The 22516-nt window shown below is 43.3% G+C and overlaps 1 protein-coding gene across 1 annotated transcript in view; it reads left to right on the top strand.

Moving 5' to 3' along the window:
- Positions 1-22516, top strand: part of EFCAB6 (EF-hand calcium binding domain 6) — a 249820-nt gene that overhangs the window by 71861 nt on the left and 155443 nt on the right. The window contains exons 8-10 of the mRNA XM_034644165.1: positions 5461-5597; positions 9639-9751; positions 19184-19308. Coding sequence (XP_034500056.1) covers positions 5461-5597; positions 9639-9751; positions 19184-19308 — 375 coding nt within the window. The remainder of the gene's footprint in view (positions 1-5460; positions 5598-9638; positions 9752-19183; positions 19309-22516) is intronic.

Below are 22516 nucleotides of genomic sequence, written 5' to 3'. Positions count from 1 at the left end.
TTCTTTCTGATAGCTGAGTAATATTCCATTGTATATATGGACCACAGCTTCTTAATCCAGTCATCTGTTGAAGGGCATCTCGGCTCCTTCCATGATTTGGCTATTGTGGACAATGCAGCTATGAACATTGGGGTGCATATGGCCCTTCTCTTTACTACGTCTGTATCTTTGGGGTAAACACCCAGTAGTGCAATGGCTGGGTCATAGGGTAGTTCAATTTTTAACTTTTTAAGGGACCTCCACACTGTTTTCCAGAGTGGCTGTACCAACTTGCATTCCCACCAACAATGTAGGAGGGATCCCCTTTCTCCACATCCTCTCCAACAATTGTTGTTTCTTGCCTTGTCTATCTTTGCCATTCTAACTGGCGTAAGGTGGTATCTCAGTGTGGTTTTGATTTGAATTTCCCTGATGGCTAATGATTTTGAACATTTTTTCATGTGTCTGTTAGCCATTTGTATGTCTTCATTGGAAAAGTAAGACAGTAAGGTTTTCTATCTTTATGGGCCAGGCGTTCTGTCCAACGACTCCACTCTGCCTGTGTTTGTAGGGGAAGCAGCCAGAGGCACCGTGCAAACATGTCTGGGCACCAGTAACATTTATTTGTGGAGACTGTACTTTGAAATTCACCTTTCACATGTCACAAAATACCCTTCTTTTGTTGTTTTCTGACCATTTCTAGCTCACAGACATACAAAAAGAGGNGGGAAGCAGCCAGAGGCACCGTGCAAACATGTCTGGGCACCGTGCAAACATGTCTGGGCACCATTTATTTGGTGGAGACTGTACTTTGAAATTCACCTTTCACATGTCACAAAATACCCTTCTTTTGTTGTTTTCTGACCATTTCTAGCTCACAGACATACAAAAAGAGGTGGTAGGCAAAAGTCTGCCACATGTGGAATGCAGCAAAGGGAGTCAGGCCTGCAGAGGCAAGGACGCCAGGCTGGGGGCGCACCCCTTTCAGGGCCACCTCTGGGCAGTAAGGAGAGCAAGAGCACATTTTCTCTCCAGGGAAGCATGCTGGGTTTGGAGGCAGTGACTTCTCTCCTTTTGCTAACCGTGTATCAGTTTTTGCCTCTCTCCCTGGGCTTGGCCCTCTGAAGGGTTCCTCCCTCCCGCAAAGCAGTGGGGATTGAGGGATGGAGCCCGGGAGAGCAGAGGCCAGATAGGGAGATGGGGACCCCTTTCAGGCAGGAACACACACAGATGACAAGATCAAAGTTCAGGCTTCAGCGGTGGGATGGAAGTGTAATTAGGAAAGCTGGAGGGAGGGCACAGGATCCTGCCCAGAAGGAACAGGGGCAGGGCCAGAGAAGGGGTCAGGCCAGCAGGCACAGCAGCTGATTACTCTGCAGACATTTACAAAGATCCACTCTGTCCAGGTGCTGTTCTAAGCCTGAGGACGTAGCAGCAGACAAAACCAAGTCCTCTTCCTGGAGTTTACATTTCAGTGGAGGAAGGAAGACAATCAGCAGTTAGAGAAAGAAATACGAAGTGGTCCAGGAGTAGATGAACACCAGGAGAAAGAGGAAGCGAGGGGTCAGAAGGGGATGAGTGCAGGCTTTTGTGTGGGCCACCGAGGAAGGCTTGTAGGAGCAGGTGGCGCGTGACAGACCTGAATGAAAGCCAGGAGGGAGCTGTCAGGAGGAGATCGGATGTGCAAAAGTCTTGAAGGATGAGCATGCTCGGTCAGGGTGAGAGAGAGCAAGGAGGCCTGGCAGCTGGAGCAGAGAGAGTAGGGGAGAAAGGGAGGGGTGGGGTCAAGAGGTAGTGAGGGTCCGATCAGATAGGGCTTTGCAGGCCTGGTGAGGACTTTCCAGGCTGTGCAGAGAGCCTGCTGTGCTTGTGAATTTGAATAGTTCCTTGTGGCTGGAGCCCAGAGACTGTGGGAGGGGGCGAGATTGTGGGATTTAGAGCTGGCGTGGGGGGTAAGCAGGAGGCTCAGAGACAGCGGCTCTTAATACAGACATGTCCCACTTATACCAAAATGGCACACGTCTTGCTGGCCTAGAAAGGAGCGAGATGCTGCCCACGCCATCCTGTTTTTCTGTCTTTACCTTTTCCTCTCCCGCCTCCCCTCACTTCCCCAGGGAGCAGGGAAATGGGGTGGGGCACGGACACGGTTACTCTCGTGACCCCAGCCACGTGGTTCCTTTATGCTTTTCTTTTCTCTCCTGTCATGGATGGGACAAGTCTTGTACACCGTGGCCCTAACTTTCCTGCCTTCGATAAGCCCCACCATCTGCAGCTCGATTCAGATCTTGCCAAACTTCAGTCTGACAAATGATAAGAAACTTGGAGACATACCTCTGGTGGGTGTGAGTTCTGTGCCAGACTCGCTGCTTCCTAGCTTTCCACACTGGAGACCCATATGGGCTGCTTCGGGGGTTTAAAAAAGCGCATCGCCTCCTGTCCTCCGTTTTACCAGAAGAGGTGAATCGAGATTGGGCAGCAGACAAGGTGCTGCGGGTTCTGCGTGACCACGGAACAAGTGCTCTCTGAGTGCTGTGGCTCCGCGCTTTGAGACCAAGCCGGTGCGCTGAGGGCGAGCACCGAGGCCGGCCTCACGGCAGTGGCTGCCGGCCCCCCTCCTCGCTGGGCATTCCCAGTGTGGGAGATGAAGATCGTCTCAGCCGGTGTTCCCCCCCTTGTTGGAAGTGGGAGATGTGTCTAGAATTTAGCATGAGGCTTTGCACAGAACATTTAATTAATATTTGTTCAATTATGATATTATTATAATCATTATTACATCGATCCTAGACTGAGTCGTTCTTACATTCAGGATTGGCCCTGTGGCGGTATAGCAAAGCTTCCTCAGAGTGCGGCCTTTTTCCCCAAGCAGGTGAAAAGATGACAGATTCATTCGTTCACTCAGACAGTTACTGAGCCAGACCCCGGAGCCGAAGCCCTGAACCCAGCTCTGGGGAGCTGACGTTCCCGAGGGAGAGACAGACAGTCAAGATGAGCATGAAATCAGTTGGCAAGAAGTACTCTGAAGACGAGGATCAGAGTGTGGGGGGCAGGGTTCTAACTCACACTTGTGGTNGAGGATCAGAGTGTGGGGGGCAGGAAGGCCTTTCTGATAAGATGACAAGTGGGCTGAGACCTGGATGAAGTGAGGGAGTGAGACAGTGGGTATCTAGGGAAGAATGTTCTAGGCAGGAAGAACAGCAAAGGCAAACGCCTTGAGGCAGGAGGAGCCGCAGAAGGTCTGGGGTGGCCCGAAAACAGTGAGCCAGGGCACAAGTGGGGGAGGGGAGGTGGGAGAGCTGCCAGGAGCCAGTCTGTGGAGCCTCGCAGATCTCAGCTTGTGGGGAGATGTGAGTGACGCAGCGTGGTTGTGGGGGACGGGGTCATAAAGTGTCTGGTAGGTGGCATCATGGACCGGGAGGGGAGTCCCTTCACATGGGTTTGGAGGCAGATGCTGGGGAGGACCAGACTAGTGGCCATTGTTACAGCCATTTCTGTTTTTCCTGTAAATAAGGAGCAAGGCTCTNAAGTGGGGTGGGGGGATGGGGGTTGGGAGGGGGAGAAGGTGGACACAGTCTGGATGGGGGTGGCGAGTGATGAATGCAGGGGAGCATTCACACTGTGCCCTCGAGTGAGGGGACCCAGGGAAGCGTTGGATGGGTCACCCTCTGCAGCCACATCGGGTGCTTGGAATAGGCGATGAGCTGGATTTAACCAGGGACGGGGGCTTGCCAGGGCTGAGGCAGGAGGAGGGGGCACGTATGCAGTGGTGATTATAGAGATGGAGCAGTTGGGAGGGAGCGAGGGGGAGCTGTGCCCAGAAACTGAGTGGCGGGGGGGGGGCCNGAGTGGCGGGTGGGGGTCCTGCTGGGGAGAAGGCTGTGGGGTCCTGCACTCCAGCAAGGCAGCTGGAAGAGGGGTGGGGCAGTCGGAGCATGGGGCTTGATTTTGGAGAGTGGCAGTCACTGGGGACGACGTGGTGTGGAGTCTGAACAGGACGCAGTGACGTCTGGCTGAGAGGAGGACCAGGAGCTGAGAGACCTGGGCCCAGAAGTCATCTGTAGGGAGCCCTGAGTGGTCCTGGAAGCAGGGCCAGCATGCCAGGGGCCAATGGCCCGGCCAGGAGGCCTGGCACTCATAGGTGCAAGCAACAGGGAGAAGAAGGAGTAGTGGCCATCCTCCCACCAGCTCTGTGGTTCCTCAGGTGTGAGCTTGAGGGCAGCCAACCCAGGAGAGGGCTGCCAGGGGTTCCTTTCAGGTCAGGCGGAGTCCAGTGAAGGGAACCGGCAGAGGAAGTGTTGAGGAAGCAGGGGATGTTAATAAAAAGAGGAAAAACCTGCTCATCTCAGAGTTGTCCCCAAACCTCTTCCTTGAGAGGCACGATCACCCGAGTCTGGCCTGGGGATGGACTTGACCTAGCCCGGGACAGCAGAATCAGACCTTCCGAGGCCCAGCCGTGCCAGTCCTTCACCCACAATCCCATCGCCAGCCTTCATGTCCCACCATGCAGAAGGCCCTCCTGTCCTGCCCTAGCCACCCTCTCAGCTCAGATGCCTCCTCCTGCAGGAAGCCTCCTGGATGACTCAGGTTGGAAGTGCCTGTTCTCTTCTGTGAAGGCCCACAGCTCTACTTTCTCTCTGTTACCTGGCTCTCGTTCCCAAAGCTCAGCTTCGTGAATATTTATTTTATGTCTTGTCTTCTCCTCCAGTACTGTGGCTAAAGGGTTGATTGCATTAGAATCCCGGTATCATCATTGTCGATGCACGTGATGTCGGGTGACTCATGTAGCCTCATGAGTGTTATCTGAAAATGGGGAATGGTGCTTCCTTCCTGTGGGTTGGGGGGATTCAGTCACATATATCTGTGCTTGGCACACATGAGGGCCGGCGATGTTTCTGTCCTCTGAGTACAAGCAGCTTTGGGGTAAGACACAGCTTAGTCCCCTGCATCGCCACAGGGCTGATGCAAATGCCTTTCACGTTTGTGTGCCCGGTAAATATGCACTTGCTGAATTTGGGAAAGATATTTCTATGATTTTTTTTTAAAAATTCAAGGGGGTTGAAATATACAGTCCTATTTTGGAGCTCCTAGTAAAAACAGTTTGCATATGGCTATGGAAAAATGAAGATCGTCCGAGTTCAGCCCTACCTGAACTATAGTTTTTCAGCACCAATTAACAAAAAAAGATTTTTCACATGGCTCTAAAAGGGAATGAATTGTGTATGAGACTTACTGCTTTACATCAGAAAGACTTTTTTAAAAACTTACTGAGACCATTTACAGAGAAAATGGCTTTACAAACATTCAATAAATGCAAAGTGTTCTTTTTTTCCATAGACATATCATTTTGCAATACCTACAACTGTGAGTCTTTGAAAACATTTTATTTTACAAGGAGTATTTTAAAATGTTCACATTTTTTTAATGACCATTTTGGTTTTTAACACTGGGTCTTTTGACTTCTCCAAAATCACTTTTTCTACACAGATTTTCAAAAACGTTAAAACAGTTATCAAAGCCTTCAAGCTCATTGATGTTAACAAGACCGGTCTGATCCAGCCCTCTGAGCTGAGGAAAGTTCTGGAGACCTTCTGTTTGAAGATGAAAGATGATGAATACAGAAAGTAAGTAAACGGAGGTCTGGTGAGAGATGGCTCAGTAGAACTTAGCCTGGTTTCAAAGTGGGGCCTGGCAGGTGCACTAGAGCTAGACATCGTCCCCTCCTGCCATCTCTGTCTTGACTGTTTTTAAAAGAGGTGCTCATGACATTTCTCCTGTGTTTGTGGTGCTCTCCGTGAATGCGCAAACTCGAGAGCTATGGTTCTAATTCCGAAAGTCCCCGGGGTGGCAGTCATCTGGCCTGCAGATCGGAACACATCTTGATTATTTAAGTAATCCATCACCAGTTGTCTCTCCTTTCCTGGTTGGCCCCACGCCCGCCATCCGCCATGTTTCCAGTTCACAGTTGACTTTTACTCAAAGCCCGGGGTTAGAGAAGAACAAATTTCAGGATTTATCCCTTGGTTGATGTGCTCCCAGTTGGCTCTCCATCCTGATGTAATAACAGAAACTGAACTTGCCCCTGAGGGTGGTTGTTGCCGGCGTCTGGGGGACACTGCAGCAGGGGGACAGTGAATAACTAAACATTTAGCTGCTTCACTCCTTTCAAAAGCCTCTGCCACCTGCTCCTGATGCGAGGGCAGCATGTGGAAGTCTGCATGGGTTTTTTGTTTTGTTTTGTTTTTTTGAGCCTCCAATAAACTCCAGATCATTTAGAAGAAGCCAAATGTTTGGCTTCTGTGGCTACCTGAGTTTTGAATGGAAGCCTCTAGAAGGGGGCTCATGTTTAACTTCTTTTTTGTGGTACTCAACCAAGAAGCTCTCTTCCTCTTCCTGCCTTTTCCCACTTTTCCAAATATTCCCCAGGCTGTGAATGGAAATACCAAGCCTTATTATTTCACTCTGAGCCGAAGAGTGTCACATCACACTGTAGTTATAAATCCCTATGACATTGGTGCCTGTGGCTCGCTCGCACGGTGTCATTAAGACGATTTTGCTTCTGGAAGGAGTGAAGTAATTGCTCCTGTAGCAAGGATGTGCAGGGGGCAGTGTGACCATGGCATGGGCACCGTGGAGTCTGAAAAGCAAGGAGACTTTTTTAAAATAGGTATTTCCTGGTCTTTTGAATATTTTCTTCTTTTTTCCTCTTTATCACCCACCTCAGAATATAAAAGGACATAATAGATGTTTTAATTTTTACATCTTTCCGACTGGGAAAGTGTCCAGAATAAGATCCAAACAAAACAAATTAAATAATTTTGTGCACGCAATTATAGAACAGAAGCAACACTCTTCTAAAACAGGCAATCAAAAAACAAAACAGTGTTTTATTTGACAATAAACCTTGTGTTTGGCACTGCAGTCTCCAACCTAGTAAATCTATAAAAAATGTTACTGCCTGTTTCCCCATCTCGTAAGTATCGAATAATAAAGAACTCCACCAATTTTTATTTGAGATTTTTTTTAAGCCTCGAAAACAATACTGTTTTCATGATAAGGCTTGAGAAACTTAACATAATAGAATTGCTTTTCTTTAGAACAGAAACGCGGAAGATCAAAAGTAGACCATTTCTTCGATTGCTTTAATGCTTTTCTTATTGAAGCTCAAGAATATACTCTTTCCTTGAGAAGCTGCTTTGGTATTAACTTGGCCTTTTTAGTTTTTGAGCAGGAAACACAATGCATTTTGAATCCTTTCTTTTATCAAAAACAGCCTTCTATTGAATACCAGCCTCTGCCTCTCGGGGCGGCGGTAAACGCCGGGCCTTTGGAGTCGGGCGCGCTTGGGGTCAGGTCTGTGCTGCGCCCTCGGGTTCTAGGACCTCCGGAGGCTCCTGGGCCTCTCTGAGACCCCCCCCTTCCTCTAAAGAAGTGGACACCGAGGAGCCCGCTTTGCAGGGCTGGCGCAAGATTCCCTGTAATGTGCACAGTTGGCCTGCGATGGCGCCCGGCACATAGTAGGTGCTCGTCCCACAGTGACTCTGTCATGGTCGTAAAGATTCCAGGAATGGGTTTTACTCCTTGGGAAACAGTTCTCTTTAGGCTGCAGAGTACCATGCAGCACGTGTGAAGAAGCGGTGAGAGAGAAAATCATCGCCAATTTTATACTCAATCACACCACCCTGAGACCCGTCGGGTTTTGCTTTTCCTTTTCCATCTCTCACACCCCACCTTCCATTGCCCTGCATGCTGAAGTGTTTGAATCCCGATAAAATAATGTATGAGCAGCCTGAAAAGCAGACAAACTCACTGGAGGTTAGCCTGCCGCCTGAGCAGAGCAATGAAGCCCACGGCTAGCTGTAGGTGGTGATGCGGGAGAGATTTATGGGTCGATGGGTGTCATTCCCTTTGCCCCTACAGGTGGCCTTCCTGCATGACCCACTCACCTGCAGGTCTGTGCAGACGTGTGACGTGTGAGCTCTCCTGCCCCGCGTGCAGGGCTCTGGGAAAACGGCCCTAGCCCTTTCCCTTTCATCTCAGGAATGGGGTCCTGCCTCCCCTGCCTTTATTCTTGTAAAAAAGCCTTTGAGATACTGCATGCCTGGGCAGTACTGAGGCTTGGTTTTTGAGATTTTATCTGTAGGAAATATTACCATGGAATTCTGTCTGTCTGTCCTCAAGGACTATGCGGCTGGTATGACGAAGGCGGACAGGGCTGGGCATTACGAGAGGTCAGGGTGCTCTTAGGAGGAAATACCAGGCTGAAGGAATGCTGGATTTTTACAGAAAACAGGGAAGTTGATGATGAGATTTTTATCAGTATCTGGACATGTTGCCGAAGGAGCAGAGTAGCCAACACTTTCTGTCGGCAGCAACCCAAACAGGAAGGAGCGTAGTAGGTCAGCCTCTAGGGTCCCTGAGCCCTACAGCCGTGTTTTCACAAGGCAGAGGCTGTGGATGAAAGATGTGGCTATTTGGGGAGTTTCAGCGTGAGCATCTGGCAGCTGTCCTGTCTCCAGATAATTTTTCTTATTAGAACAATAGGCAAGATTCATCAAAGTGGAAAAAAAAAGGTGTGCATTGAAATGAATACATGACATTACTCTTTGTTAAATTTGGAAAACAGAAAAATAACAAATACTTTAAGTGATAATTACTAAATTTTTAGAAAGCAGCATGAAATTAGGTAATTATAGAAACCAACACATATGGAGATAATATAACCAAACATTTAAAAACTGTCAATTTTTTATAAATGTAATAATGCAGAAATCATCTAGAAAACCATTTATCAAGTGGCAGATTTGAATAATAGAAAATTCATTTTAAGAAGAAAAAAATCCAAACATCCTATTTATCTGAACTTTAAAAAAAGAGTATCTCAGTATATTTTAGGGAGAGACATTGGTTAAGTGTTTTTTTTTTAATTTTATTTAATTTTATTTATTTATTAGAGAGAGAGAGAACATGAATGGGGGGGGCGGCACAAAGGGAGAAGCAGACTCCCCGCTAAGCAGGGAGCTCAACAGGGGCTCGATCTCAGGGTCCTAGGATCATGACCTGAGCCAAAGACAGATGCTTAACTGACTGAGCCACCCAGGTGCCCTGGTTAAGTGTTTTAAAATGTTCTTTCTTCTCAATGGAAATCATAGAATGCTCCAAGGAAGGTTTTGCCCCCGCCACAGTGAACTGGGCCTCAGTTGTCTGTGATATGCTGTGCTTGGTCAAGAGGGTGGGCTGTGTTCTCCCCTCCGCCCATCTCTAGATGTCTCTGGTTATAGAGGCTTTCTGCTAATTGACTCATGGTCCAGATCACTGCCCCGTAATTAGTAAAGGTAAGTGGGACCGCTTTTGCTGTCCACGTGTGGCCTGAATCCTGGCCACCCCCTCGTCCTGCCAGAGAAGGGAGAAAATGAGAACCAAGAGGTGGGTATCTGTCCCATTCGAATCTTATTCATGCATCGGTAGGCCAAGTGCGGCGAGCTCCTCTGAAGTGTCGGTGTGTTTAATCTTACTGTAACACTTCCTAGGGTTCACTTTTTAATTTCAGCTCTAGCTAGAAACACATTAAAATGAGTGCCAGCCCCCATGTTGAAGGATATCTTGCTTCCTTTTAGATTCTCTGTATCATAATTTCTGATTACCAAAGAACATTTCTGTTCCAGGTTTGCGAAACACTACAACATTGATAAAGATACAGCAGTGGATTATAATGTTTTTTTGAAGAACCTCAGTGTAAATAATGACTTGAATCTTAGGTATTCTGTGGGAAATCAAGGTGAGTGTTTTATAAGTATATAACTAAAGATTTCAATATCCTTTGGCATGATAATTCCTCTTCTATGAATCTGTTCTGAGGGAGTACTTTCAAATATGGAAACTGCGTTATGCACGAAGATAGCCATGGCATTGTTATTTAGAAGAATAACATAAATGTCTAGCAACAGGAGAAGAGTTCAGTGAATCCCGGCATATCCACGTGGTAAAACGTGCAGCTGTGAGCAGTGATCTCCATGAAGTTAATGGTAACTTGGAAAGTGTACTTGGATTATCAGCAAATGGTGGGAAAGAAATTCTAGAATACAGATCGTCTTGAAGTGCTGTGCGTCTCTGGGTGTTGTTCCGTTCTTCTTTCTGCTGCTTCGCATTGTCAAAATTTGTATGATGAGCTAGTTACTCCTTTTGTCATGGGAAAAATCTTTCTATAAAAGGGCAAATAGCTGCGTAGTTTATACATTGTATTAGACATGTAAAGCCAGGCTTGTACAGGCATATAACCTTGAGAAGGAGAATTTTTCCTTGTGCTGATGGCATTTATCCCAGCCTCATCAACAAAGTGCCCAGAGCTGCTGATCTGCTGGATAGTTCTGGAGAGAGCAGAATCCAGTTCCTCAAGGATGGATTTATAAAGAATGCAGTTGGGAGATTCTGGCCTCCAGGCCTTTGGTCATTTGAGTCAAGTAGTTTCTTGCCTCAGGGGCTTATCACCTGTGAATGGCTCATTCGAGACCTGCTGTTACTGGTTTCCATGTAATTAGATACAACAAATATTGAGTGTCTTCTGCAATTCTCAGATTTGCCTCACTAGCAAACTTAACAAAGACAAATTCTCAGATTTTAGCTCAGTTTCCCTAAATCAATGAGAGCAGACTCCAGGGCTCTCCTTTTTAAAGCCTCTCGAGTTTGGGGCATTACTAGGTAAGATGATCTCCCAAGGACCTGTTCAGCCCTTCTGTTTTGTTCGTTCATATGCAGATCCTTATACCTCTAGGCCCTTCATTGGATTCAAAGCCAAGTAACAAACTGTATCTTTAAGGACTGAGTGTGTGTGTGTGTGTGTGTGTGTGTGTGTGTGTGTGTATTTTTTAAAAAACAGGGCAGGTAAGGCCTAAAATAAGTCACGTAAAGAGCAATAATAAAAAGCATTTATTTATTGTGCTTTAGGTAGATACTTTATAAGCTTTCATTTTAATTTTGATTTCTCTCAGTACCTTTGTGAGACAGGTATTATTGTCCCATTTTTTAAATGAGAAAACGTGGACTCAGGGGTGCTAAATGAGGTCCCCGAAGTCATATAGCTTGTTTTTGGTAGAGTTGAGTTTTGAACTGTCTAGCTCTAAAGCAGACTGTTGAAATGCCCGAGAGGGAAGAACGAGATGTCATGGGGTATTCAAAGGAGGAAGCGGGGATCCAAGTAAGGGCTAGGAGGCACTTTTGCAAGACCAGAGTTTGCAGGATGCCTGTGGCAAGCATGGAGGGAAGGAGAGCATTCTAGTCCAGGGGGCACGGCACATGTTGGGCTGAAGCAGGGTCTGTGCATTTTGCCCAAGTGGGATATAAGGTGGTGTCTCACTTGATTATAGAAACTTTTCATCACAAATAAGTTCACAGACCTAATCTGAGAACTGTAATGCCCACTCCACTTACCAAAACATGTGTTCCCTGCCAGGCCTTAGGCTAAGCTCATTCCTGTACTGGCTCTTTCCGTATTCACCACGGCCCCGTCAGGCGGGCACTGAGGCAGATAAGTGAAAAGACTGAAGTAAACAAGCCCGTCCTAGCACCCAGAACTCATCACTGTCAGCATGATTCCTGGCATCTTTCCATGCAGACCTGCGGAAAAGAGAGACAGATAGGAAGAAATACATTTGTAAAAATGGGTTCATATAGATGCTATTTTATAGAAGTTTCTACTTTTCCTTGAGTGTTAGGAACAGGAATTGAAATGAAACTGAAGAAAATCTTAAATATGTCTTGGCTGGATATAATATCCGTGGGCCACACTTTCCCACTCCCAAATGTCAGAGATTTTGACCCACTGCCTCTGATACTGAGTCTGGCTATGGAGAAGTCTGAGGCTTGCTGAATTTTCTTACCGGTGGTGTGCTTTTTCTAGCTGGCTGCCCAAAAGAATTATTTGCCCCTGAATTTCGGAAACATAGCTAGGATATGTCTTGCTGTTGAGCCTTCTGCATGTTTTCCAAAGCACAGTGTATTTTTAATCTGCAGATCCAATTATTTTTTCGTTTCAAGATTTTTTGGAGGAATATTATATATCTTTGAATAAATCTTTGGTTTCATTTTTCTGATCTTTAACTTCAGTGACACAAATTATCCTTATGTTGGATTGTCTTTGTCCTCTGTATCAAATGATCTCAAAGTGCTATATTTTCTTTGACCTTTGCCTCTGCAGTCACAATGATCATCTTAAGTCTTTTATCTATACCTGTAACCTGGTTTTTACCAAGGTCGATTTTATTCCGTGCTATTTCTACTTTATTTATTACTTCTACCATGGCCTTTCTTCTGGTCTACTATATTACTTTCCCTCTCGTTTTGTTGTTTTACCATCTTGTTTTGCTGAACGTGTGTTCTTATTAAGATGTTCTATAAAGTAATGTGTACCTTTTACATTTTATTCCAAGATGGGATCTTTGCCTTTTGCATTTACGCTCCTCTCCTTCCTTCCCAGTCCACCCACACCATCCCCCGACACTTTTCCAGCAGTTTTCATAATTTCAAGAACATTGGGTAAATGGATAAATTTTTATTCTATATACCTCTTTAATTAGTTAGAGTCTACTTTCAAATAATATTATACTAATTCACATGAAGTATAAGGACCTTACCACCAATATTTCCCATTCATCTCTTGTCTTTTATTATATGGCTGTTGCACGTTGTAGTTTTATATACACTGTAAACAGAATGCAGCTTCTCTTGCTCTGCTGAGATTTTCTACCTGTTCGCTCTTTAACAGTATATTTTCCTTTATATTCTCAAACACTTATTTTGAAATTTAAACTTCTTTTTTTTTAAGATTTTATTTATTTATTCGACAGAGATAGAGACAGCCAGCGAGAGAGGGAACACAAGCAGGGGGAGTGCGAGAGGAAGAAGCAGGCTCATAGCAGAGGAGCCTGATGTGGGGCTCGATCCCATAACGCCGGGATCACGCCCTGAGCCGAAGGCAGACGCTTAACCGCTGTGCCACCCAGGCGCCCCTGAAATTTAAACTTTTAAATGCTTTAACATTTTCATCTGCTAATTCCAACGTTTAGGTCATCTCAGAGTCTGGTCTTTATTGATTCTTTTTTATTTTTCTTGAATAGGGATCACAGGTTCCTGTTTTGTTTTGTTTTGTCTTTCCTATGTCTCGCAATTTTGGGATTTATTCTGTAAAGAGTAAATCTTGCATTGTAGAGACTGTAGACTCTGTTATGTGGCTCTGAGGAATTTAAGTATTTGTTTTAGCAGCCAGTTTATTTGCCTGCACTCAGACTCTAATCTTTGTCTCCCCTGAGGGCTTTCACACTTGAAATCTTTGTTGTGTTATTTTAGCCTTAGCTGGGTATCTTATTGTCTGCTCTGTACGTCTTGGTCAGGGGTTAGCTGGAGATCTTGGCAGAAATTATGCACAGACGTTAGAAATCCTCCTCTGTGCTTTTCTTTTTGGGGCTTTCCTGACTTTCTTACTTTCCAGCTGCTGTATGGTTCTGAACTCTGTTTTCTTTTCCTAAAGCCAGCAGGACCCTGGGTTTATATCCAAATTCTATCCATTTAGCATCTTTTCGGCTGAGACCTGCCTTCAGGCAAAAAGCCAAATAACAAGAAATATATCAAGTGTTACTCTGTTTTTCCAAGTGTCCACTCCAGTTTATGTCAGTTGCTCTCTAGTGCCTTCAGATAGTTTTTTGTTTATATTTTGGCCTGAGTTTATAATTGTTATCTGCAGGGAGGATAGGTTCAATACAGGCCAATCCACTATAATTGGAAGCAGAACTTTCTGGCTGCCCAAATTAAGAATTTCTTCTTGCTTCAGTCTATGCTGATAGAATTTTTTTCTGATTTTTACCATTTTCTTCTTTTGCTTACGTCATTAGGAACTGTCAGTGTGTACGTTGTATAATACAGTTTCAGTTTCAACATGGAGATCTCGTTGGGTTTTTTTTCCATTTTGTTATCAATAATTGGCAACTTTTTTGTTTGTTTTTAGGGATACATAAAATAATGATACATCTCACAATGAGAGGCATTTTCGATTCGATTCAATATGAGATATTTATCTGGTTATTCTCCTGTATATTCCTGTTCCTGCAGTGTTCGCCCAAGTTCTTATTGCTATTAGTAGTTGGATTTGGGGGAGTCAAAGTTATATGCAGAGTTTTGAGTGTGTGAGGGTTGGCACCCCTAACCCTCGTGCTGTTCAGGGCTCAGCTGCGGTAATTTGGGGCTATGGGCTGCATTATACTAAAGCTCTGTACCGCGGCTGTCAGCACAGAGGTCTGTTCACTGGTGTGTAGTGGGGGAGAAAGTCGCTCGCACCAGCTGGTCGTCATGCCATTGCCATCCAGTCAGCTCAAAATCCTCAGCCCAAAGTCTGCCTATTAAGGTATCAGCATATCCTTTCTGGGTTGGCTTATCATGGAAATTATTTTATTTGGACCATGGGTTGGCTAATTTGAATCCTCACCTTACTGACTTGTTTTGGGAAAAGCCAAGGAATCCAGAGAGGTTGCTCGGTATCGATCAAACAAAGAAGATAGTGACATTATATGGAACGGTTCAAAGTTCATTTGTAGGTTTTGATTCATCTTCTAATTTCTCTCTGTGTAAGTCATAAGGAAGTAGGAATTCCTGTCCCAGGGACTCAGCTTCCATCCGATTGCCAAATTAGGAGTGAAAACCTTTATCACATCTGCTCACGTGCTTGGCTCTCGTCATTTTGGTTGAGGCTTGTTCTCTAGTAGATTTCTTGTGAAGTGCTCATGGAAATGATGTTCTGTGATTTCTTCCACGTTTATGACAGGTTGTATGTGGCCTGTACAGTTAAAAAATTGGTTTGTCTGAATGTAGTGATCTGAAGGGGTACCTGCTCCCCAGTGTTTATGGCAGCAATGTCCACAATAGCCAAACTATGGAAAGAGCCCAGATGTCCACTGACAGATGAAGGGATAAAGAAGATGTGGGGATATATATATATACACACACATACACACACAATGGAATATTACTCAGACATCAAAAAAATGAAATCTTGCCATTTGCAACGACATGGATGGATCTAGAGGGTATTATGCTAAGTGAAATAAGTCAATCAGAGGGACAGAGAGACAATCATATGATTTCACTAATATGTGGAATTTAAGGAAAAAAACAGAGGATCATAGGGGAAGAGAGGAAAAAATAAAACAAGATGAAACCAGAGAGGGAGACAAACCATAAGAGACTCTTAATCAGAGGAAACAAACTGAGGGTTGCTGGAGGGGAGGGGGGGGTGAAAGGATGGGGTACCTGGGTGACAGGCATTAAGGAGAGCATGTGATGTAATGAGCACTGGGTGTTATATAAGACTGATGAATCATAGGCCTATACCTCTGAAACCAAAAATGCATTATATGTTAATTAATTGAATTTAAATAAAATTGTGTAAAACAAACAAAAAACAACAACAACAAAAATCAGTTTGTCTGGATATAAAATCCTTAGCTCAGATTTTCATTCCTTAAGGATCTTAAATATTTTTACCCATTGCCTGGTGACTTAAAGTTTTGCTGAAGAAAAGTTTGATGACAGTCTATTTCCCTTATTAGTGACTTGGTCTTTTTGTTTGGATATCCAGAGAATTTTTTTCTTCTTATTTAAAACCTAGTAATTTTGCTAGAATGAGTCATGATGTTGGACCCTTGTGACTGATTCTGTAAGTATTTGTATGCTATTTGAATTGGCAGGTTTGAGTCTTTTATTTCAGGAAGACTTCTGAAAATTCTGAATTTTTAGCATCTGAACCATTCCGTTATTAGATTTTCTTCCCAATGACACCTTTTACAATTATCTTGGATTTCTTTTGCTATCTTCTTTTTTAGACTATAACTTTCTTGCAAGCCTTCCTGCCTGGCTTTTTTTTCTTTTTTGCTTACTCGATACAATTTTTTTCTTTTTCACCCCCTCTTACCGTTGTTTGTTTGCTTTTGTGTTCCTTTTAGTTCAGTCTTTGTTTCTGAGGCAGTTTTATTTCTGATATGCTTCAGAGCTCTGTCGTCCAATTTCAGAGTTTTTCTAGCTCTGGTTGATCCTGTTCTTCCTTGTCTCCTATCGTTTAAAACCTTTCTCATTAATCAATAGGTAGCTAATGTGTACTGAGTGCCAGGCCTACACATTCGTCACCACGGCAAACCCTCCTGGCAACTCTGTGGCATTTCTGTCCATTTCTTCTTGCAAATGGAGACCCACAAGCACAAGCCTGAGTAGCTGGTATCAGAGGGTTGCAGAGTCAGTGATCAGATCCAGATTGAGTCCATCTCACCTTCATACTGTTTTCAGTTTCTGAATCTTACTCACTTCGAAGCTTCCACTGAGAAATTCTTCTCTTGGCACTCCAACCTCGAAGCACATGGACAGATGAGTCAATTCTATACTGTTCCTGACTTTTCTAGAATGACATCTTTACTAGTGTTTTAATAATATTCATTTTCTATATGGTGGTTTTGGGAAGATATTCTCAAGAGAGCAATAATTTTAAAACATATGTCCCCAGGGTGCCTGGGTGGCTCAGTTGGTTAAGTGTCCGGCTCTTGACTTCGGCTCAGGTCATGATCTCAGGGTCATGAGACCAAGCCCTGCGTTGGGCTCCACACTCAGTGTGGAATCTGCTCATCTCTCCCCCCACCCCACTACTTACTCTCCCATGCACATGCGCACGAGCTCTCTCTCTTGCTGTCTCTTTAAAATAAATAAATAAATAAAATCTTAAAAAATGTATGTCCCTATTTGCATTTTTCCCAAAATTTCACTTTCTTAAGTAAGCACATAATTCCACATACTTCTTTATGTGAACTCCTGCTTTTTCTCTTGTCTATGAACTATGAATGATAAGGATGCAATCTGCTCATGTTGGTTCCTTTTTGGGGAAAATGTATTCTACAAGGACTCATTACCAGGAGCTGTTGGTGGGTTTGATGCTGTTCTTACCCATGTCAGGGAGTCTCTAGGTCATATATTTGCAGGGACCAGGACTTTTGAGTTTTCTAAATATATAGAACAATGTTTCCTGTTAATTTTGCATATTTCTGGTTGTGCTATGTTTATGTTTTTTTATAAGCCATCGTCTTGCTTGTCAGAAGCACTGTCTGGCCCCTAAAGAAATGACATTGGGAGGTGGGTTTCCTTTGCTGCACCTATGACATCCATAAGTGCACACGTAAGCTGTGGATTTCCTCTCTACCCCATTTCAAATCAGCAAAGACACTTTGGGGAAAATTAGCAGGTGGCAGGAATTATTAAGCTGGGCTGATGGGTGAGGCCTGGAATGACTGTGATTAGACACACCTTTGAATAACGCATGGTTGAGTTCTGTAGCCAGCCTAGAGTGGCAGTATAACTGCACAGGTCCCTGGACTGTGAGCTCCCCGAGGGCAGGCCTCCCACCCCAGCCACCCTCTGTCCTGCAGAGCCTGGCCTGTTGTCTATGGAGAAAGAACAGGTTTCTCTCGATGTGTCATGTGTCCTTATCAACCGCCATCAGAGCATCAGTGCCCCAGAGTGGAGCCCACACACAGGATGCAGGGTCAGAAGACTGAGCTCTGTGTGCCCAACTGAGTCAGAGCCTGGTTCTTTGGGTTTGATGCCCCATGTGTGTTCGGAGATCCCAGTTTCAAATGCCTGGCCCACCAAGGCCACAGAATTCCAGACCAAGTTCTGCCTTTGTATTTCATTACGTAGCCAGCGGGGTCCACTGGGGGAAGCTGTTTTTCTTTTACTTTTTTCTTTCTTTCTTTTTTTTTTTTTTAGGCAGGAAATGGAATATTCCAGATGACTGGCAGTTTGTTAACTGCAGCTGAGTTGTAAGTGTGCTTAATTCGAGTGAAGCTTATTTGCAGACATTTTAGGAAATAAATCTGGGAAACCATTTGTGATTCTTTGCAGTCGACTTTGAGAAAGAAAATGGCTATATTTTAGATTTATTTTATTCTCTTTTATTATAAAAGTAATACATCCTGGCTGCAAAAAAGGCAGAAACCACAAAAACACGAATAATAATCCCTTTAATCCTTCCACCTGAATCCTACCACTGTGTTCTTTTTGGTGTATTGTCCTTCCCGATTTCTTTTCTGCTGCATGGATGGATGGATAGCTGGATGGGTGGGTGGATAGATGGCTGGATAGACCTGCAAATACACAATGTAAGTATTAGAATGAAAATTAAATTATGCTAGTCATCCTTTCTTTCAATCGTAAAATGATATATATCAAGGAAAATTTTCCACGCCTGTTAATTTAGACAGGCACCTTTGTTTTTAAAGTCTGTGGTATTTTATAGGCTTGATGAGCCATAGTTTATAAAACCCATCCTCTATTAATGGGCATTTAAATTGTTCCAATTTTTAAAAATCTTTAAACAGTGCAGAAAATGCCCTTACCCATATCTGTTTGTTGAGTAGTCCTATAATTCCATTTGTGTAAAATACTAGAAGATTTAAGCGTATTCAGGTACCGGGTTTTCTATACACAAGCTAGAGCTGATTTCTTTCTCTCTCATTCCCTTTTATCCACGCCTCTTTGACAAGCGAGAAAAAATTGTTAACTTGTTTTCATTAGACTTGTAATTACCAATGAGTTTGAGGACTTTTTCATACATCTGTTGGATTTTTTAGTTCTTTTTATGTGAATTACCTGTTTATAACCTTAGCCTACTGTTCTGTTGAGTATTTATCTTATTGATTCGTAAGAGCTACTCATGCATCATGGTAATTAACCTTCAGTTTTTCTCACTCATTTTTCTTTCATTGTGATTTGTATGTGTGTGTGTTTTTAACCAAACAAAAAATAAATATTTATACTGTCAGACCTATCCGCTATTTAAAGGATTTGGGGCTGTAATGTGTTCCTTGGAAAGGACTTCACACACAGAGATTGTACGCTATATAATATCCATCTTAATTTTCTTCTACTGCTTTCATGGTTTTATTATTTTACTTGGTGTACTCTTTACTCTATCTAAGGTTTATCCTAGCGCAAGATAGCAAGTAGATTCACTTTTTTCTAAAATGATCAGCCAGTTGTTTCAATACCATTTATTACCTGGCTCATCACACTTTCGACTCATTCTGGCCCTACTTTTTACCAGACAGGTTAGGATGAAAAGGGAACACTGGATATTTAAATGTACCTTTGGCAACACGAATAAGCAGCAGCTCTTTTGTTTTCATAGAGATCTCATGGAACAGTCAGCCAGTCAAAAATCCCAAAGGGGAGTGCCTCCACGGCTCTGTTTCATCGGATGATGTCTGGAAAAACTGCTCCTTAGACGAAATTGAGAGGACCTTTTGCCAAGAGGTAAGAGTATCTCCCGAACCCAGGGCTCTCTCAAAGCGTGAACAGAGGAAACTGACAGCTGTGGAAACCCATTAGGTCTGGACACGATTTCTAAAATTTGTTTTGGTCCTACCTCCACCTCCCCAAACCCTGAGGCCGCCTCCAACTGCTGATGACTGTGCGTTGGTAAGAGTAAGGGTGGTGAGAGTCTGATTCTTAAGTGCCTCCTCTGTGCTACTCATGCACTAAATCTAGTAAGAAATATTCAAGACTTCTATAAGGACGTGGGACACTGTATTGAGTAAAATAGAGGAAAACTTGAATACATGAAGAGCTCTTTTTTGGTTTTTGGATAGGAAGATTCAGCATTAATATCTGCTTTTCCTATATCTGGATGGATATATATATATATTTTTTTCTTTTACAAAGTTATAATAAAGGACCTAATAATAATTTATAGGGGCGCCTGGCTGGCTCAGTAGGTAGAGCATACAACTCTTGATCTCAGGGCTGTGAGTTTGAACCCCACGCTGGGTGTGGAGATTACTTAAAAATAAAATCTTAAAAAAAAATCTTATAAAGGTATCGTATTTAAGACAGTATGGCACTGTCTTACCCAACTATTGTTAGGTAATGGATTAATCTTTATATGTGAATTTAGCATATGATATCAGGCATTCCAGTAAAGTGTGGTGGGGCTGGGGAGTGGCTCATTCAGTAATTATTATGAGGATAATTCACTAGGCAGCCATTTGGGGGAAAAAGCTTGTAACCTTCCATTCTTCACACCAAAATAAATTCTATATGCATCAACTATTTAAATTTAAAAATAATGTGGGTGAAAATTTTTTAATCTTGAAATTGAGACTACCTTTTAAGCATGATGTAAAGCCCAAAAACTGTAAAGAAAAAGATTGATACACCTGATTACATTAAAATGAAAAGCTTTTGTACAGCAAAACTTTGTGTAAACAAATGGGAAAAATGACAAAATATGCACCACATAAACAAGAGAAATCGTAACTATGCTGAAGGTACGTGGAACTTTTCAACAATGAATATAAAATTTTCAGGAGAAAAGTGCCAATGAGGAAAAAAATTAACAAAAGCCAGTGTTGATCAAGGTGTTGGAGAAGTGAGTATATGTAATATTGTGTTGGTAAATTAGTAAAACTTGTTTTCTCTTATTGTTGCTAATAAATTTATTGTTTTCATAAAAACAGAACCATTACAAAATGCATTAGCATTACAAAAAAAGTAAGCAATTCTGAAAAGTACAAAGAAGAAAGTATAAATTATTCAAAATCCACCACCCAGAAATAATCAAAGGCAACATTTGGCGAACATAATTCTAGGTCTGTCTTTATTCATATATATAGAAGGATGGCTGCCTCGGTGGCTGGGTGGGTGGATACATAGATAGAAATAATTTTATAAGAAGAGAATCACGCTCCTTTTTACAAATAAAACATGTTTAATTTAAATGTCTTTGAATTTACCAGAGGTAAAGGTGACATGGCCACCCTCGTAATTAACCCTTCCGTGGGGCCTCCCATGTGCCAGGCCCTGTTGGGTGTTCCCCTCCTCAGTCTTCACAGCAGCTCCGTGAGCAAGGCACTGTTATCATCCCTGCTTCAACTTGAGGAAACTGAGGCATGGAGGGGTTTAATGACCAGCCCAAAGTTACCCTGCCAGTCAGGCCAGGGGCCAACTTTAAGTCCTAGTTCTTGCCAAGTCCAGCTCCAAGCGAAGCTGAAGATACATCTGCGTTTTGTATAAATATTTCTTTACCACAAGATATATTAGGTCCCAAAAAGGGCTTGGAGACAAGAAAAGAGATTAAGAAAGCCATTAAGAGTTGCAGAAATGATGATGTTTTTGAAGGATCTTTCGATTACAGGCAGTGCAGGGCGAGCTCTCACTTCCTGTGTTCCTTCCGGCCCCTCCCTTCCACCTCACTAGTTTTGTTGTTTCTGTTTTGTTCTTAGTCTGGGTTTACAACGATATTTACATTCCATTCTGTTTCTATAATTCCCCCAGTTGTTTTGTCTTCGTTTCATATTTACGTGGATTTAATGCACGTCACTACGCTCCAGTGCTTGCCATAGTTAATCCCTTTCAGAGTTCATTATTTTGATTTATTTTGGGACTGGCTGGATTTCATTGTCAAGTAATTTCCTTAAGAAAGGCTCATGGGTGCTTTATTCCCTTTGTATTTTCATATTTGAGACTGTCTGCCTCTGACTTTCCTACTAGAACAACATGGCTGGGTGTAATTCTTCCATCTTGCTTTCTCTTCCTCAAATGTTGTAAGCATTGTTCCATTGTCTTCTGGCACTGGGTATTCTGGAGGAGAAGCCTGAGGTCAGTGGATTTTTTTTTTTCCCCTTGTAGGTGATCTCTTTTTCTACCTGGATGCCTAAAGTTTTGTTTTTTGTTTTTTGGGGTTTTTTTTTTTTTTTGGATCCTTGAAATTAGAAAGTGAAACTAAGCTGTGCTGGCATTAAGCATTTTGCCAAAGTTTCCTGGACCACAGGGTGTTCTTTTGATGGGCAAATCCAGTTCTTCCTTCATTTCCAAAAAACTTTTTCTGTATCACCAAAATCTTCCCCCACCTTCCATCCTTCCCTCCTTCCCTCCTTCCCTCTGTCTTCCCTGCATCTCCCCTTCCTTCGGTGTTATTCCCAGTTTTCCTCCCATTGGGTCACCATCTTGTCTGTCCTTGATAGCTGGCACCTGCCCCCGACTCGCTCCAGTACTTTTGTCTTTTTCCTCTGCCTCCAATGAGATTCTTTCGAGCCCTTAATTTCAGCCTTGCCTCTAATGCTTGCTGCTTCTGATTTGTTTATTTGCTCCTGTAATGATATTATTTTTGTTTTCTATCTCCCTCGCTTTGAAATATCCCTTCTCTTTCATTGTTTTGTCATCCTGACTTCAAGCTTTTCTTACAATGAATTCATATTCTTGGTATATTTTTATGACATGAAACCCTTGTAGGTGATGTGTTTGTATTATGTTTCCTTATACACTGGGTTCTTTGTTTTTTACCTGATGTTTTTCTTTCTTTCTTCCTACAGTTTTCCATTGTCTACATATACACAGATCACACATTCTCTTATGGATGGACATTAAGATTGCCTCCTGTCTTGTGCTAATCCAAGCGATGCCACTCTAAGTGGTTGCATATGTATCTTCTGGAGCACCTGCGCAGAGGTCTCTCCGGGACTTA

The sequence above is a fragment of the Ailuropoda melanoleuca genome, chromosome 15 (assembly GCF_002007445.2).
Source record: "Ailuropoda melanoleuca isolate Jingjing chromosome 15, ASM200744v2, whole genome shotgun sequence".
Taxonomy (NCBI): domain Eukaryota; kingdom Metazoa; phylum Chordata; class Mammalia; order Carnivora; family Ursidae; genus Ailuropoda; species Ailuropoda melanoleuca.
Note: the sequence above shows the minus strand (reverse complement) of the source record. Positions and strands in the feature narration are given on the sequence as shown.